This window comes from Pholcus phalangioides, unplaced genomic scaffold (assembly GCF_987345545.1).
Source record: "Pholcus phalangioides strain wild (caught in Gottingen) unplaced genomic scaffold, Ppha-v1.0 ptg000017l_1, whole genome shotgun sequence".
In the NCBI taxonomy this organism is placed as follows: domain Eukaryota; kingdom Metazoa; phylum Arthropoda; class Arachnida; order Araneae; family Pholcidae; genus Pholcus; species Pholcus phalangioides.
This window is the reverse complement of record NW_028301610.1, coordinates 16,988,116-17,008,053: the sequence shown is the minus strand read 5'-3', so window position 1 is coordinate 17,008,053 and position 19,938 is coordinate 16,988,116. Positions and strand designations below refer to the sequence as shown.

The following is a 19,938-nucleotide window of genomic DNA, read 5'->3' as shown; positions in this document are numbered from 1 at the left end:
GAGAAATCTGACTGGGAGGGGGCCTGCAAAAGACCCCAGCCTAGGGTCCCATACCCTCACTCAGAATTTGATTCACAATAGTCAAATGAAGGCAAAGGAAAATTTTGGTTTTTCATTTGTCCGGCCCCTGGAATACCAGAAACACATTTGAAAAAATTTTCTTAATAAAAATTACCCAGTTAAATATCATCTTTACAGGATAAGTGATGATGGCTCACAAAAATAAGTGCTCTTTCAAGGATTAAGTTATCTGGCATTTATTAAGAATGGTAAAATAATTCTAGAACAAAATATTTTCTACTTTTACACATTTTGCACGGTAAACAATAATGTACGGCTTTCTTCTGAAAAAAAATCAGGTTTATCTCCAGGTGCCCTTCGCCGAATCCCTATCAGCCTCCTGGCAGGGTCGCCAGTAGGGACGGCACATGAGGCTTCGCACTCGGGCAGCAGGTAAGCTCGAGCCGCCCCTGTATTGGGACTTCCTTTAATATTGACACCACATCTTTAGAGTTTTTTAATCGGTACTGTAATGCTTCCTTTTAACTGCCCTACTAGTGGCCTACAGCATCCTAAATAATTTCAATGCAATTTTCCTATCCTGCAAGAACAATGTTGTGGACATTAAAAATTCTAAAAAGGCGTATGACTACATTTAAAGCGATTTAAATCCATTTATTAGAGATTCACTGCATCTGCTGATTTCTAAAAAAAGTGCAATAAATTCTCACGCAAGTCTTCACTTTGAAATGTCCATAACCCGCTCATTGCGTCTCTTTGTGTCTGTCAACCTAAAATTTATGGTTTTTAGTGTTGATAATACACATGCAAAACCAATTCAGAAACGCGTTTTCACAATCTGCAAAAACTGCTTGGATTTGATAGTTGGAAATGATGTCTAAATGCCAAAGATCTGGAGTTCGAATCAAAATAAAAATGTCAAATAATTGAAATTGTGCTTCGTATAAATGAAATATTTTTTAATATTGAAAGCTATGTATATAGAGATTAATCGTGCCCGTAGTCAAACGTCTCATAAATGTGAAATTTCGTCATAAAACTGAGAGTGAGGCACGAATCCCCATGCGCACAAGTGGAATTTCAAGGCATTTACGCACAACCGAGCCCGTCTTGGCCATTTTTCTTTTTCTCCCCACCCTTTCTTTCTTTTGTTTCCTTCCTAAATTTATAAAAGTAAAAAGGACATAATCATTATAAAAAGGACTGTTTTCAGATGAAATTGCCGAAGTTCAATTACTTTACTGCAAAAATGTCAGATTTTTTTTGGGGGAAATACAGTCAAACCCAAAGCGTATTAAAGACCCTTTATTAATACACTTTGGTCAAACCCCATTAGACCGGAACTCCAAGAGAAATGAGAAATCAATCCGTAATAACAAAATTTCGTTACAAAGGAATTCCAGATTTTTATATTGTTCCTATGTAAACCTATCCAAGGGATTAGAAAAGTTTTCGTTAAAACAATATTTTTCCCGTGTTGTAATGGTATTTGTTAAAATGAGAGTTGACTGTATTTCGTCTCAAGCTTATTTTTTTACGTGTATTTGGAGGCTGCATGGGTAACAGGGCGTATGGCACTTTACTGGTTGTATAGCTATAAAATAAAAAAAACAACTCTTTATACCGTCCCCGTGTGCCAAAAAACAATTAATGACATTTCTCAATGAAACCATAATCTTTTACACAAAAAAAAAACTAATTTGGAAATAATAAAAATTTCATTCAGTACAGTAACTTGATGACACTGTGCCGTCTTCAAGCGCAGAGTTTATATTGATTAAAAATATATTTTTTTTTTAATTGGACTGACACAACACATAAAACATACAAATCAAACTGAGAAAAACACAAAACAATAAACTTCACAAAAAGTAACATTGCGATGATACAGAGACTTTGTGACTCCAAGGGATTTATTCTATTTTTACTGTATTCTATTATGTTTATTTTGCTTTTTCGTTGTTTTCATAAATTAAAAATTAATCAAATTAAATTCAAAAATATTTATACTTCAGACAGTTTTTGAATAACTATCTTCCAATGGGAAAACGGGAGGGGGGGGGGAGAGAGGAAGGGGGAGTAGAAAATTATTCATGTTCGCAAGGGGGCCACACGAATGAGAAATGGTTGAAAAGGGGCCATGAAAAAAAAAAGGTTGAGAACCACTGCCCTAGCCCACTCTCGTGGGACTGAGTCCCAAGATTCAAGACGCATTATGAGGGAAATAGGCAGTTCTTTTTCCTTTTCAATTTTTTTCCCATGTTCGGTATTTGCAAAAAAAAAAAGAAAAATTCGTGTATGAGATTTTTATTTCTGAATCAATTATGTGGGTGCTCTGCCCCATTCTACACGAGAGTGTGGCGACGCCACTGTTTCCTGCTATTGTCCAGTAATCGAAACAGATCTCAACGCCATTTATGTCATCAAATAGTTTTTGATTGGCTTTCTGAAAACCTCTGGAGCAGAGCTAATTCCAAATGTCAATCTGTTAAATTTAAATCGCCCAAAAGGTGAATTGAAGGTGCATAGTTCTGAACTGGCCTTGTCCAAAGGTATCTGCTAAAATCTTTCTTTCAAGTACAGAATAAAGCTGTTTACCTTCTAACTTGCTGATAATTTCATCAGCTGATGGGATAATGGGATGTTCCTGCTTTATGGCTTTGTTGACATTTCTGGGGTCAAGACAAATTTGTAATTTACCATTTTGTTCTTCTACAATCACTAGGGTATTCACCCAATCAATCGGTTTATGAACCGGCGATATAACAACCGGATTGTACCAGCTCATCCAAAGTTTTGCCTAATTTTTATACAGCGGCTCTGGTACTTTTCTGGGGACATTTATCACAGGAACTATTTCATTATTTACAACTATGTTATGAGTAGGGTGACCATACATCTCATATTTACGGGACAATCCCGGTTTTTGTTTTTCTGGCTGTCCTGACTTTTTTTGCAAAAATGTTCCATTTTTCACTTATTTTCAACAAAGCCAACTTGAATTCTTTTCTTCAAAGCCAACTTGAATTCTTTTCTTCAAATCAACGATTAAAATTATCTCCCAAACTCAGAAATTACACATTACGATAATTATAACTATAAATAAAAATATTTATTTCCAGATTTGTCATATTTTGTTTTAATTCACTGCAATTTGGTGCTTCATTTCCATTGATTGATGCTTTTCTCAGATTTTAGCATGATTTGGCAACTTTTCTTACTTTTGGCGATAATTAGCAATGTCCTGTATTTCGCAGCGTAACTTCCCATATTTTTCTTGAGTGTATATGGCCAGCCTAGTTATGAGGCTCTCCTGGAAATTTTCCTACACATACCAGTAAATACACTTTCATACTTTTCAATGGTATTTACTTTAGAATCAATAGTTACAACATCTATCAACTGCATAAGATTCAATTGTTTGCATGCTTCTAAACCTAGAATAGGTTTGGCCCGAACATCTGCAATTACAAAAGGGAGCTTCAACTTAGAACATTTTTCAGTATTACAAGATAATGAAATGACTCCTTCGGGAGTTAATTTGTGATTTCCATACAAAATTAGAACATCAGTTGGCAATAAGTTCTGTTTACATTCAGGGCTGCAACTAGGGGGTGCAGGTGGGTCTGGTGCCCCGTGCTAGAGGGGGCGCAAATTCCACTCTTTAATCTCTCCTTTAACATTATGAGGGGGCGCCAAAATGCATGCTTGCCCGGCTGAACAAGCATCTGGTTGTGACTCTGTTTACATTCAACATTTAGAGATTTGAATACTTTTAGTGGAATGATGTTGACTTGTGCCCCAGTATCGAGATTAAATTCCACTACTTTTCGTTCAACTGATATAGCCTTGAGCCATTCATTTCTAGAACTAACCATATTAATTTCCAAGACACTGTCAATGTATAAACTTTCGATGTTATTTTTGCTGCATAGAAGATTGTTTTGTCTCTGTGGAGCAAGGGCGTAGCGAGGGGGGGGGGGACTTGGGGGTCTGGTTCCCCCCCCGAAATGTGAGAAAATGACAGAAAAAAGGGAAAAAGATGGCCAAATCCATTGTTCTGTCACTTTGGTCCCCCCCGAAATGAAAGCGGTTCCCCCCCCCCCCCGGAACGAAATTTCTGGCTACGCCCCTGCTGTGGAGGACCTTATCAACCCAGCTACAATTGCCAGCAGATTGAAGCTTAGAAAAACAATGTTCAGTGCACATTACCGCAAAGTGATTTTTATTTTTGCACAGATTACACAACTTATTGAATGCAGGACAATGACCCCTCTCGTGCTTTCGAACACAGAAATTACAATCTTTTTCAGGTATGAATATACTTTTACCACTGGGCTTTATAGAATTAACATCGACTTTAGAACCAAAGTGAGGCTCATGGATTTTCTTCATCTGTCGTCATCTAATCTCATAAGTATGTATGTTGTCAAATGCTTTTCTTACAGTGTGAGATCATGTTCTTGAAGCAGTCTTTCTTGCAGATTAGAATCATGGATGCCCAAGACAATCCTATCCCTAATTAAGCTGTTTTCATGCTCTCCAAAGTCACATGAAGCTGCCAAAGTTTTCAGTTCGGTAAGGTATACATCTATACCTTGGTTCTCTTTCTGAGAACATAAAAAGAACTTGAAACGTTTGAACACAACGCTATGTCCAGGGAGACAATATGTATCAAACTTTGTTAAGACATCATATTTTGTAGCACTTTTGGCAGCTTCATATTGGAATGTGTTGAATTCACATCTTCATCACCAATGGTGTTCAACAAAATTATGATTTTCACCTCATCAGGCTTCTCAATATTCTCAGAAGCATGCATCAAATTCTTGAACTTTTGTTTCCACTTCACCCATTGATCAGAGAGGTTTTTGGGGCTGAATACCAACTCTCCAGGTGGCTTAAGGTTGGCTTAAAGGTCTCCATCTTTTGGTTGAATCAACTTTTAAATTCTACAACACAACAGTTCCCAGCAGCACCAGACATCTAAGAAGCAATAAGCATGGGACCTATCTTAGAAATCTCTTCTTTCTTGACATCATGTCATGTACCTACTAATACATCTACACTATACAGGTCACTTTGTGTCATTAGTTTATATTATTCAGTTAGTTACTAGATACAATATTAAATTTAACATTGGATCCCTCTGCAGGCACACATGTGCTCTCACTCCATAATGACAGCTAGCCTCTTTTGCCTTTACAGTGGCTACGCTAATACATGACAGGTAGTTGGACCAAAAAGTTTTGAAGACTTTAGCCTGGAACAAGTTTTTTTTTTTTTTTTTTTTCAGTCAAAGAAACTATAAAGCTGCTGGTCTTTTATGATGACATTTCTGCAATATAGCAATGCATCAATAAATCAGGGCCGTAACTAGACTGTGGCGATTGGGACAGGGCCCCAAGCCGAATAGGGGGCCCAAAAAAAATTTACATTTATTTTGCATAATAACAACTCTTTCAAGAAGGGCTCTCCAAGGAAAAGTCTGCCCCAGGGCCCCGAAAAAGCACACTACAGCCCTGGAATAAGTGATTATTTTTGGAAAGAGCAGGTGTGCATTATCTGTCTGTGAGATTACACATCCCATTTCATACATTTTTCTAAGAATGGCAAGAGTTAACCTTGCTCTCCTTCTACAATTTATCCACAATCACTAGAATACTGATTGTCCTGCTTGGAGTAACAGGTGGTTTTGTTTGATATATACCCAAGTTTTGATGAATATTGGCCAAAGCACCTAGAAAACAGACTTTCATGCAGAAGAAAAAAGGATGGGGAAGAGATTTGATGAAGAAAACTGTCTTCTTTCTTAAACAACAGAATGGTCCACGAGACCTTTCAGCTCACGTGATCAGGTACATTGTCCATCTCTTCTTCTGCTGTAGTTGCACCATTTCCTATTGTCCATCCCTCTGTATAACTGCAATATTTTTTAATCTTAAATTGGCTTAAAAATAAAAACATTAGAGGCAAAAGTTATGCATCATGTTCTAAATTGATGATGTGGGAAAGATTCTGGAATGAAGCTGCTGCTTGAGAAAATGACGTTAACATTTCAAATGATAACATTCAATTTTATTTAAATGTTAGGTTTTTTTTTTTAGTTCTAGAATGAATATTGTACGCTCCATACACAAAGCTGTATTGTAAAAAATAATAATAAAAACAAAGCAGCAGTATTTTTACAAAAACTGTGCAGCTTATACTTCTTAGTGGCTTATTTACCAGAAACTACAGTAACATAAACTAAAAAATCATAATGTAATTAATTTACTCCAGTGGCTGATATATACAAGAGAATTGATACAATAACATTTAAATGCCCATAGGTTTCTAGCTCTGGATGAGGATAAGAAGCTAGTGCATTTGTCTGAGAATCATCCTGACCGGTTCGTTTTACCATTAGTTGGAGTGTAAGTATTTTTAATTATTCAAAAGCCACAAAAAAAAAAGGCAAAGCTCTTTCTGTCATGTAACCATACCACATACAAAGCAACAAATTCATGGCAAAAAATGAGTTCGATTTTGATACCTCAAAGTGCCAAATTTATATTACAATAGTTTCCAAAATCACAGTCGTGAAAGATCAAGGTTTTAACAAAAATTACCCTCACTATATTTGCGCTAAAAATTTTCAAGTTAACATCTCAAGATCTCTCTCCCCTAACAATAGGACGCATTAGTGGTGACATCACGACCAGCAGCACTGATTCCAAACAAACATGAGTTTCGTGCAATTATAAAAGAAAACAGCATAGGACATAGAAAAATAATTTAAACAGAGACTCACCTAAAAAAATATGATCAAATAAAACTTGCAAGCTCTTGAAATAGAAACTTCAAACTCTTGTGAACAAGCAATGTTAAAAATATAATAATAGTTCATCTCTAATTGACTATGAAAGCTTTTTGTTTCTCGCATGCTATCCGTTCACGTGCGTTTGGCCTAATTGCTCTGAATATATTTATTTCATTATATATAAATTTGAATTCTTTTATTTATTTTCAAATAACTTCCTTTCATTAATTAATTAACTCTTTTTGATCAATTATTTCTCTCATTAAATCTGAAATTTGTCTCGATAATTCTGAAATTAATTTTTCCATAAACTTTAAATTTTCATCAATTATGAACTTATTTCTTTCAAAAACTCTTAATTTTTTCATAAATTATTACTTTTAACAATTCTGAAATCACTCGTGACAATTCCAAAATTATTCTCAATAATTCTGATTTTTATCAGTAATCAGAATTACTGTTTTGCAATTATTGCTTTCAGTAATTCTGTGACAATTTTTTCATTAATTCTGAAATTATTTTTTTCAGTATCTAATATTATTTCTTTCATTAAGGTGTTTTTTAGCATTTGTGTAATTATGTATACTTTTTAGATGCCAAATTTGGCCTCTCGAAATATGTAGCCTATATAAAATCATAGGGTTTCCAACGGCATTTTTAATGTATCAAATGTGCAGCATTACTATTGATTTTGGAAAATATCTTACAGTTCTAAATACAGCAGTACAGATTTCAACGATCAGAGCTCTTTTAATAGGTTTTTTGGGAATTTGTTTTTCTATGTAAAATAGCTATTTTATAAAAATTGTTGGCAGGCCACTGTGAAAAGATAGAGGGCCACGTTTGACCCGGGGGCCATAGGTTGAAGACCCCTCTTCCCCCTCCCAAGCAAAGTTGCGATTTGTGTTTTCACTTTTGTACCTATTACATTTTTCTTTTCAGGTTTCTTTTCAAATATGGCTAGGAAAAATGTGATAAAGTTTCATCATTTACTTGACTTCATCAAAGAACGTAAACTGATAGAAAGAGAGGAAAATATGCAGTAGAATCGGATCATGTCAGATCCATTCACTATGATAGAGATGAAATTACCTCGGGCATTTTGGAAGTGTTTACACAATCAGGCACAAAACATATCATTATTTTTTTAAGGGGGGAACTGAAAATAATTTGCTTGATTCAATCATTGAATAATGATTAAGTGATTCATGAATTCAATGCAGGAATCAAAAGCATGGCTACTAGGATAAATACGAGTAAACAGATGGCATGCGAGAAATGAAAAGCTGTCATAGTTAACTAGAGGTGAACTATTATTATATTTGTAATATTGCAAAATGTTCACAAGTTTCCATTTCAAGAGCTTACAAGTCTTATTTGATTATATATTTTTTTATAAAAATAATTAAACAGAGACTCACCTACGCCCTATGGCGTTTTCCTTTATAATCTCGCCCAGCTTATGTTTGTTTGGGATCTGCGCTGCTGGTTGCGATTGACCTCACACTAATGCGCCCTGTATGACTTCTTGGTTTTTCTATGAATGTGAGTATATGTAATTTTTCAGTTTAAAAGGAACTTTGGTACTCCTTGTCTGTAATTAGTTAGGCCTTTAACTCTATAATGCCCAGATCGCCCGAAGTCGGCCGAGTAGGTTAATGCCCATAACCGCCTCAAGTCGGCCCAGCTAGTGGGTATGGGTATGTTTTGGTGGGCTTTTGTTACCAACGGGGAAGAATATGAAAGCTCTTGTCAGAGGCGGGAACGGGAAAGACAACTGCAACGCCCTATCAATGGGATTTTAAAAGCTGATGTACTAGAATGTTCCTTGAGAATGAACTAAGGGTACTCAATGCATTTTACAAAGAGATAATACTGTGAGGAAAGGGGTGTTTTCAGTAGATAAATTATCTCCCGAAAATCCATTGAAATGAAGGGGTGAACGTTAATGCAAAGGGTGGCATGAATAGAAACTCATGGAGAAAGGGTGGGGAGAGGGAAAGTGGCCGAAATTTGGACGAGTCCACTTCGAACACAAAAAACTTGGTATTTTCACGACCCTCCCAGGTTTTCTATCTGGGCATTAAAGAGTTAAGTTTGGAAAAAAACCTGGAAGGATTAAATACAAAAGTCCAAAGGAAACAACTTTCAACTTATTATTTCATTAAATGACGAGTCCCCTTTTCTATTGCAAATTTCATAAATTAGACAGTGGTTTCTCTATGTACAGTATGAAAGTACACAGTGTTCAGGCTGAAAAGGTATCTATAATTAATGGCTTATAGCGCAAGAGTCACACATGATTACTTACAAATGTAAATTACATTGAAAGGGCAACTCCTGAAGCTTATTTGCAAGTTAATAAAGTTCAATGTGAGCATCTTTAATGACTCTACAGATGTCCAAATGATACTCAATCTCTTGCCTAGTGTTTAGTACATTTGAGATGTGAAGAACCTTAAAGATAAACAATTTTTGGTATAAATATTCTCCATAACGAAGTAAAATTGTATTAGTGAGATTGAGTGACTTTTGAAATGTGTTAATTTTAATTTCTTAAAAAGATTTGATCTTTTTTATACTTTGCATATGCTATGTGATAGCATTTTCTTCTCCCATGCAAAAAAATTGTTGTACTCAGAGCCAGTATATTAATTTCTATTTATGTCACCACTATGTAGTTATGGGTACCTATGTACAGGCCCTATCTTAAGGCATGGCCCGGGGTCTCACAAAAATGGGATTTGGTTGAGATTTTCGAAAATTTGCCTGGTAGGGCCTCAGAGAAAATCATTTGGCCTGGTGGGCCCATGATGCTCTCAAAACGGCCATGCCTATGTATATTTACTGTGCTGTTCTCTTAATAAATAAATTCGGGCTCCTACTACCATAGAGGGATGTTGTGTGTTTTTTAGCTCTCTTTAATGAGTTTTCCTTTTAAAAAATAAACTCCAATTTAATTCAAAGGTGCATATGTACCCTCGAATGAATGATAGCACATATCACAGCAAATCTATCTAAAAATATGTTTTTGGTGAAGTGCTGTTTGCACGCTCCTAAAACACCCTCTATTTTGTTGTGATTGTTATTGTGAATCGACCACATTCTATGACCAAGACTGCTGGTTTAGGTGTTTTATATCACCTCTTAAAGTTTGTCCCATAAATTTAGAACCACCCTGTATTACATGCGAGAAACATCAATGAACTAGAACCCCCTTTGACCATCTATCAAGTAAAACTTAAAATTTTTCAATTAAAATCAGTGACCGGATTTTAATAAATGTGCCACATGGAAAAAAAACCCCAATATAAACATGATATTAGTTGATATTTTATAAGCAATAATAATAGCTGAACTGTGGAGTTTGCTTCAAAATTTTAACAGTTGATTTTTGTGTATGGTAGAATAACATTAGTAAAATTCACAAAGCATAGCAACCCAAGGCTCTCTGTGATTGTAATTATAAAGGATATGAGGGCGTGGTAGCCCAGGTCGATAAAATACTCGCCTAAAGTGCCAAAGGATGTTTAGAGGTGTCTCGAGTTTGATACCCGTTTCGTCCTTGTCAGAAAACTTTCCTGACACAGGGGTATAACAAAAAACGGCAACATGACCACAGAAAACCGTAGGGAGTCCCCCATCGAGGGGTTAGCGCACCAACCTCTCAATAAGTATAAAAACAAGCCTGGCGTTCGGAACTTGTGGCGTCATCTCTCGCCCCCTTACGCGCACCTCCTGATGCGTGGGTGGCAGATGCAAAAAAAGGGGACAAGCGGATTGTTTCCCTTGCGTGACCTACTTCTTCCTCAGAGTGTGTTGCTCTCGCACAAGTGTATAGTTTCTCCTTTTTTATAATGTGAAATTAATATTGTTGACCGATGTAAATAGTTTTCTAAAATTAAATGAACTTCAATATTATCAACCGTTTCATCAATTGGAGTCAGAATATACATCGTCCACAATGTGCCCATTTCTCTACAGTGGTGAACTCGGATTACAACGGACAACGTAACAGCACAGTAAGTGACTTTTGAAGGTTTCTCATGTCGTTTCTAAAAATCTCGTTTCTTCGTTGACGCATACTAAACTCTCGATGTCGAATACAGAGGAAGTTTCAAGAGTGGCAGTTAAGCCACCTCCGTTATGGCGTGATAATATTGAGCTATGGTTCTCGAATTTAGAATCACAATTTTCTATCGCATTACGCAATAATTTTGTTATCATTACGTCATCTGAAACTAAATTCCATTATGTCGTCACCTCCCTCGATAGTGAACTCTCGACGTACGTCGCTGATATCATCACTAATCCTGCGTGGGATGATCCTTATGCGGTAATAAAAGTACGTTTCATCAGTCAATTCGCAGAATCGGAAACGGCTCGTATTCGCACTCTACTTTCCGATATGACATTAGGTGACCAGAAACATTCACAGTTGCTACATAAAATGACCCAACTTGCTTCTAAGAGACTCTCCGATGATGTTCTCAAAATGCTTTGGCTACAACGCCTGCCAGTAACAGTACAACAGATTCTGTCAGCGAGTACCGACAAATTAGATGGCTTGGCAACTGTGGCGCATAAAATTGCGGAAGTCTCACAAATGACACCTTCTGTTTCTTCTATCCATAAAGATTCTGATGATAGAATTAGTAAATTGGAAGCTCGCATTGTGGATTTAACTGAAATGGTTAAAAAACTTTCGCATGGTATTAGATCGCGATCTAGGGAGCGCAAGCAACGCGCAAAATCACCATCACGGAAAAAATTTACAAAATTCTGGTTTCACTATAAATTTGGAGATAAAGCTCACAGGTGCATTCCACCATGTGATTTCCAGGGAAACTAGTCAGCTCGCAGCTTTATGCGACGAAATCTGCGGGTGAGACTCACAGTCGCTTATTCATTAAGGATCAAAATTCAGGTCTCAAATTTTTGGTCGACAGCGGCGCTACAGTTTTGGTTCTTCCTGCTACTGGAAATCTCAAACCTGCTTCAAATAAAAATGTTATGTTATTTGCAGTAAACGGTTCAGAAATTAACACCTATGGAATGCGCGTATTGAACTTAGATTTAGGATTTCCCCGAAAATTTCGGTGGACTTTCATTATTGCTGACGTATCAAGACCCATTTTGGGAGCGGATTTTCTCGAACGTTACAGACTTCTACTCGACATCAAAAATAATCTGTTGATTGATCGCATTAGTTCAGACAGCGTTCGTGGTAAACATACATCCCATCCTAGCACGGACATAACAGCAATAACTGGTAACACAAAATTTCACGCGTTTCTTTCAAAGTTTCCTAATCTAACTAATTCTTCTACCAATGTTGTTCCGAAGGATAATGCTGCCCCACATTGCATCACAACTCAAGGTCCTCCAATTTTTTCTCAAGTTCGTAGACTGCCACCTGATAAATTAACAGCAGTTAAAAAGAATTTGAAAAATTGGTGGATCAGGGAATTTGTCGCCGTTCTAAAAGCTCATGGTGCAGTCCAATTCACTTGGTACCAAAAAATAACAGTGAATGGCGAATATGCGGTGACTACCGACAATTAAATGCCATTACGGAACCTGACAGGTATCCAATACCACATATTCAGGATTTTGCAGCTGAACTACACGGCAAATCAATTTTCAGTAAAATTGATTTAAAACGTGCATATCATCAAATTCCGGTAGAACCTAGCGGCATTCCTAAAACAGCTGTCATAACACCCGTAGGTTTATTTGAGTATTTATACATGCCTTTTGGGTTACAGAATGCTGGACAAACTTTTCAAAGATTCATACATGAAACTTTGAGAGGACTTCAATGTTTTGCATATCTCGACGACATTCTCGTCGCCTCTACCGACGCTGAAACTCACTTGTCTGATTTGGAAGCAGTTTTTATAAGGCTGAATGAAAAAGGTCTTATTTTAAATCTTGACAAGTGCATATTTGGTGTTCAAGAACTACCATTTCTGGGTTGCTTAATTTCAAAAGAGGGTATTAAACCCGCACCCGAAAAAGTCTTAGTTCTTACAAATTATCCAAAACCAACATCAGCTCGAGCATTACGACGTTTTTTAGCTATGGTTAACTTTTACCGCCGATTCATTCCCAAGGCAGCTTTACAACAACTACATCTGTATGATCTCATTAAGGGTCGTAAAAAAAATGATTCTACTCCCCATCAATGGGCTGAGCAAACTAACAATGCTTTCGAAATCTGTAAGCAATCGATTGCAGACACAGCCTTGTTAGCTGATCCACATCCAGATGGTAAACTGTCCTTACTCGTTGATGCATCCGATTTGTGTATTGGCGCAGTGTTGCAACAAAATGTTAATAATAAATCAGAGCCATTAGGATTTTTTTCTTGTCGATTAACACCTGCTGAGAGCAAATACAGCACATACGATAGAGAACTGTTAGCGGCATATTGTGCTCTAAAGCATTTCATTTTCACTCTTGCAGGTAGATTGTTTACAATTTTTACAGATCATCGTCCGTTGACTTTTGCTATGCAGCAAAAGCATGATAAAAATTCTCCTCGTCAACAGCGACAATTAGACTTCATCAATAATTTCACTACCGATATCGTTTCATTTCTGGTGACAAGAACTGTGTGGCTGATGCATTTTCACGCTTAGAGCAAATAGAAATGCTCAGTGACATAGATTATGCAGAACTCGCTGAGGCACAGAAACTTGATGAAGAACTTCAGCACTTGGAAAATGATTCTTCATTGACTTTCAAACCAATAATTCTGACCTCTGGAACTCCACCATTGCATTGTGATGTCTCAACTGGACATGTACGCCCGTACGTTCCCAAAGACTTTCGGAAATCAGTGTTCCAGACCATTCACAATCTTGCTCACTCTGGTCCTCGACCAACTACTGCCGCAGTAAAGAAACGCTACATATGGAAGTCTTTGAAAAAAGACTGTTCACAGTGGTGTAAAGAATGAATGGAGTGCCAACGATCTAAAATCAGCCGTCACACTAAATCTCCGATGGGGTCTTTTCCCTTACCTAGCGATAGATTTAGCCATGTGCATCTCGATATCGTTGTACCTCTACCTCCATCACAAGGATATTGCTACCTTCTCACCTGCATTGATCGTTTCACTCGCTGGCCAGAGGCTATTCAGTTGAAAGATCAATCAGCGCAAACAGTGGCCAAAAATTTCTTTTCAGGTTGGGTAGCGAGATTTGGTGTACCAAATGTCATCACGACAGATCAAGGTCGCAATTTCGAAAGTGATCTTTTCTCAGCTTTGGTCAAATTCATGGGAACAAAAAAGAATAGAACTACTGCCTACCATCCTTCAGCCAATGGGATGATCGAACGCTTCCATAGACAGCTGAAAGAAGCTCTAAAATGCAGTTTGACCTTTACCGAGAGATGGACAGAGAAATTACCAGCGGTCATGCTCGGCATTCGAACTGCACTCAAGGAAGACTTAAATACTTCCGCAGCTGAAATAGTATATGGTACTAATCTCCGCTTGCCTGGAGAGTTTTTTTTTTTTTTTCAGGTCCGAAATCGCAGAAGCAGACCCTACATAACCTGAGGGAGCACTTCCAACAGATTCGACCGAAACCTGCTTTGGATCACAGCTCGAAATCAGTCTTCGTCCATGATGATCTACCCAAAGCTTCGCACGTTTTCTTCTGCCAGGATATGGTCCGGCGCCCACTGCAACAGCCATACGCTGGTCCATTCGCAGTTCTTGGGAGGAAGTCAAAATTTTTCCAGCTTCAGATGGAGTCAAGCAAGAAGTGGCCCTCCATTGATCGATTGAAACCGGCCCATATGCTTCAAGAATCGCCTGCGACACCAGCGAAGTCTGAACCAGTGAAGACGCTCCGATCTGCCATCAAATCGTACACAACGACAAGATCCGGTAGACGCCTATGTTTTCGCTTTCCACTACCATGAAGTTGTGGACTGGTGGGGGAGTCCTGTGGCGTCATCTCTCGCCCCCTTACGCGCACCTCCTGATGCGTGGGTGGCAGAGGCGAAAAAAGGGGACAAGCGAACTGTTTCCCTTGCGTGACCTACTTCTTCCTCAGAGTGTGTTGCTCTCGCACAAGTGTATAGTTTCTCCTTTTTTATAATGTGAAATTAATATTGTTGACCGATGTAAATAGTTTTCTAAAATTAAATGAACTTAAATATTATCAACCGTTTCATCAATTGGAGTCAGAATATACATCGTCCACAATGTGTGCCATTTCTCTACAAACTAATATTATTGCTTATAAAATATCAGCTGATATCATATCTAATCGTTTTTTGTCTGAGACACATTAGTAAAAATCCAGATGTGTGTGCTAATTTTAATCAAAGAATTATAAGTTTTATTTGATAGGTGGCGGAAGGGGTTCTACTTCATTTACATGTTTCTCACATGTAATATAATACTGCACTGTATAATTGTTTTCAATATTTTCTAGAAGGTATATTTTTGCTTATGAAATTTTATTTTCACCCGTTTATTGTTTATGGACAAAAGTGCCTAAGAAAGGCACCAGTGGGGGGACCTAAAATGAATAGGAGCCTCCATAATAAGTCTGGCAATATGATTCATGACAATAAATATGTAAATTAAGTGGTGCTGCCTAGGCTCTCTTTCATTTTGCCTTGGGGCTATGTTGTTGTTGGGGCAGCAGTAGGTACACTTTTTTTGGATAAAATGCAAACATTTGTTTGAGTTTGAGTTCTGTAGAACAGCCTCATTATCATCAAGGGTGTCGTGAGAAACTTTACCTTGGTATAGAGAACAGGTATACACAGAAATGGGCAGTCAGAACATTCTGGAGCTGAACAGCACCACACTAGAGATTCTCTTATTATGGAGTTGGAAGAAAGAAGCATTTGTGGGGAGATGAACAAGGAACCCAAATTTGTGCTGGGAGAATCGACTAAAAAAAGTCATTCGAAAAAAATATTGGTAAAGAGTGAAAGATCCTTAACAAAAAAAAGGGAAGGAACACTTTTTGAAAGTGCAAGAAAGGAGGTGTTTTGAGATGAATTAAGCACTGAATAGCAAAGAGTTTAATAGCATTTCAACACTGAAAAGTGTTGTATTTACCTGCGCTTATTTATCCACTCTCTCGCTTTCCTTTCAAAATTATTTCGATGTGCAAAAATTTCCGAGAGTGAAAACGTCATGATAAATCTGTGATAAAAAATGCCACCCTAGGCAGCCAGCCCTGCATTATAGGATAACATTCTCTTCTCCTATGAAGAAATTGTATTCAGTTGGTATAAAATTCAGTGAAACTCTTGTGTAATGATACTAAAGGGATCAGTGAAATTTATTGTTATAGATGGAATATATTAATTCTATGGGAATGTGCACTGAAACCAGAGAGTAATATTGTTGTATAGGTGATTATCATTGGTCAGAGTATCGTTACATCACGCTGTATCACATAGGCTTTTTATGTAACATGCATGATGTGCTCCTTCTTGAGTGAAAGGTTTGAGAGAAACCATATCAAAGGTAACAGACATGAAAACTTTCTCAGTTGCTCACTTTATTAATTTGGAGAAAAAAATCTGATGTATGAAAGAGGTAGAAATGAACAGATTTCTTCACAGTTGATATCGCAAAAGCTTTTTTTAATTCAAAGGTAAGATCAATCCCTATCTCTTACTTATCTGTTTTTGAGTCAAAAAATGCTTCAATTAAAGATAAAAAATTTCTTCCATGTAATATATAGGCTGTTATGAATTTTTTTAAATCTTAAACTAATCAATACAGTTAAATATTAAAAATACAAACATTAATTATTATTTTCATACTTGGTAAAAGATAAAGAATAGGTTGGAGTCAATGTGTTATTGCATGGTTGCAACCATGCAACATGTCTAATAGGGTGGAACAAAATTTTTTTTTTCGAAATTGTCATTGTAATAGAATTTTAAATATGCCTTTATGTGAATAAATGCCATTCCTAATTTTTTCCCCAAAATTCGAACTTCGTGAGGTTCCTCATCGCCCCTAAAGTTTTACGCACGTGTGGAATTCTGTAACATGGCACCGTGGAGGAGGCTTTCCTATTCCCCTGAACACGTGATTCATTCAGTGAACTCGATGTTTTTCCCTTGTTTTCAGTATTCAATTGCAATCTTACCCCTTAACTTAGAGGGCATATAGCAGTCAAAATGATGACAAGAAGCTTTTATCGTTGTGACATTTTAGGAAATCTTAAAGAGTTGAATTCTCTGGTCTTGCCCACCTATGGCAATTTTATGCTTTATTTGCTGACTCAATGTAATATAAAGGCATAACGATCAAGAAAAGATCCAGCTATTGCAGACATTCTTGAAATTATCATGCCAAAGATAGAAAATATTTGGAAAACTGCTTCAATTCCTACGGTTTCTCACCAATGGATATGCAAAATTTTCAAAGACTTTTACTGTAAATACAAGAATCATGAGAAAAATATGAAAGCAAAGAAAGATTCTCAAACTTTTAAGTGGAACTTTTGGAATGTTTTCAGTGCGAATCACGGAAATTGTTCGACATTGCAGCATGCAAATGTGATTTTGAAGACTAAGTGTGACAAGTTGAGAAAGATCCCAAATTTAGAGCGAGCTTTCTTGCAAAATCAAAGAAGTACACGCAAGATGACCATTGGTCGAGTAATGCTCTAACAACGAAGAAATTGAAAAACAATAAACAAAGGAAAATGAAAATTTTCCTTGTATCCTGTTTGAAGTCCTCTCAACTACTAGTTCATCAACCACTGAAAACTCAATCTATATCCAACGATTCTGAGGAAAGTGATTTATATAAGCCAAAACACAGTTTACCGTTGAAGTTAGCATTTCCATCTACCAGTAAGTCCATCTGAAGCTGGTCCATCAATCGGTGTCGAAGCAAGTATTTCATTTGCTTTTGAAGTTCTACCATCATCCTCACAGATGAGATTTAAATTACCAAATGTTGCTCTTGCTTGTGATCGAACTGGTGTGTCTGATCGATCAGATATAGACCGGATATATGACAATATGACAATAGACCGGATGAAAATAAGGCGTGAAAGAGCATCACAGAGAGTTCTTTTGCACTATAAAATTCCTAGAACAAATGTGAGAGGAATATATTTTGATGGTCGAAAAGACAAAACCTTAGCTAATGTCAAAGAAGGCGAACTCTGTAGGAACCAGGGTCAATTTATCTCGGTCACATAACTCCAAGAAGCAGTAAAGCAAGGGATATAACGTCATCAAATACATTGATACAATACAAAACAAATAACCATTCAATAACTGTAATACACACGCATGATCGTGCGTAACACTCGTTGGAGTCGGAAGGTATGAAACAGCGGTTGTAGAATAAACAAAAAAATGGGTTAATAGATGGGTTAATAGGGGGTATGGTCCCCTCTTACAGATATACAGGTCTCGCAGCGTGATTTCATACTTGAAATAAGGCAGTTTATCATTTCCTGTGGCAATTGGTCCCACTCGTTCAGCAACGCTGTTTTCATTCCCTGGATGGTTCCCAGAGGGGGGTTGCGAGTTGCAATTGCCCTCCCCAGAGCGTCCCAGACATGCTCTATAGGGTTAAGGTCTGGAGATCTGGCTGGCCAATCCATCCGGCTAATATCCTCACTCTCTAGAAAATCGTCGAGCAGAAGAGCTCTATGTGGCCTCGCGTTATCATCCATTAAAATGAACTCAGGGCCAACTGCACCCCTGAAAAGGCGAACATTGGGCTCCAAGACCTCATCCCTATACCTCACACCAGTCACAGTGCCTCTTTCAAAGACATGGAGAGGTGTGCGGCCATCCAACGTGATGCCTGCCCAGACCATTAAACCTTCTCCGCCATAATGGTCGATTTCGCGGACATTCGAGGGTAGGTAGCAGGTCCCTGGTTCTCTCCATATGAACGTACGGCGAGAATCGGTGCTTAGGCTGAACCGGGACTCATCAGAGAAGAGAACGGTCACCCATTGATCCATACTCCAATCTCTATGCTCTCTGCACCATGATAAACGGATTCTCCTGTGAATAGAAGTGAGCGGGACGTAAACAGCAGGTCTTCTTACGAACAACCCTCTCTCATGAAGTCTTTTGGAAACAGTCACCCTTGATACACGGGTTCCTGTGGTTGCGTACAAGTCACGAGAGAGCTGAGAAGCTGTAGCACTCCTGTTATGCCTCGCTATAATCGACAAATGGCGATCTTCTCTGGCCGTCGTGGCTCTTGGACGACCTTGCCCAGGCTTTCTCTCGATGGATCCGGTATCCTGGAACTGTTTCCATAAGTTACACACGACGCTGGGCGTTAAATTGAACTCTCTACAAATCTAGACTTGAGATTGGCCTGCTTATAGCCTCCCCACAAATCGTGGGGGGCATCATCATACATTTTAAGCATTTTCTTCAATGATAATTTATTCAGAATCTTCAATAACAATCTAGATACAGTATTTTGCAGCCCTCTAATACTTATAATCAATAAAGTGTAGTAAAATAATTTTTTTTCTGTTAGACATATCAATAAATTAATAAAACTTACCACGTTTCATTTTTTCAATCGTATTTAAAATTTATTTAAAAAAAACCTAAACTCCATTTGGCTTGCATACTTGGGACAGTAACAATATTTAAATCGAGTTTTTATTAAGAAATTTATATATATATATATATATATATATATATATATATATATACAACCAAAAAAGTTATCATTATTTTTATTTTTCTAATTTAAAACCTGATCATGGCCCCCCCACAATGGGTGGGCTGCAGCCCGGGACGATTTTCATTATTTTTTGTTTTTCACGATGTAAATCCATCATAAGAGGGCCCCGTGAAAGTGTGGTCGGGGGGCCCGCAAAAGATCTCAGACTAGGGCCCTACTCCAGGATGTGGAGGCCATGAACCTGATATATGACTCAATATATGAGAGTAAAATAAATCTTAAATAAGTGAAATGTAATTCGATTTTGGGGGAAATATACATTGTATCATAAAATATAAATAAATACAGGGCATTGCAAATCAGAAAAAAATTTAGGCACCAGCCAAATTCCGTAGGAGCCAAGCATGGTTTTTTCCCGAGAAAAGTGTCTTAAATAATCTTT

General features: G+C 37.5%; 2 protein-coding genes across 2 annotated transcripts in view; both read left to right on the top strand.

The window, feature by feature from the left end:
• Window positions 1-6,884, top strand: part of LOC149072459 (SCL-interrupting locus protein homolog) — a 48,840-nt gene extending 41,956 nt beyond the window's left edge. Inside the window, exon 7 of the mRNA XM_089246298.1 lies at window positions 6,354-6,884. Coding sequence (XP_089102424.1) covers window positions 6,354-6,441 — 88 coding nt within the window. The 3' untranslated portion in view covers window positions 6,442-6,884. The remainder of the gene's footprint in view (window positions 1-6,353) is intronic.
• A 6,948-nt stretch (window positions 6,885-13,832) lies between these two features.
• Window positions 13,833-14,761, top strand: LOC149072458 (uncharacterized). The gene is made up of 2 exons (XM_089247196.1): window positions 13,833-14,205; window positions 14,358-14,761. The coding sequence occupies exons 1-2, from the start codon at window positions 13,833-13,835 to the stop codon at window positions 14,759-14,761; spliced, it is 777 nt and encodes a 258-aa protein (XP_089103322.1).
• The last annotated feature ends 5,177 nt before the right edge of the window (window positions 14,762-19,938 follow it).

Coding starts and splice junctions, on each gene's coding strand:
- LOC149072458 (XM_089247196.1), top strand. CDS start 13,833: ATGGGGTCTTTTCCCTTACCTAGCGATAGATTTAGCCATGTGCATCTC. Junction 14,206..14,357: donor GAAAGAAGCTCTAAAATGCA/GTTTGACCTTTA, acceptor TTTTTTTTTCAG/GTCCGAAATCGCAGAAGCAG.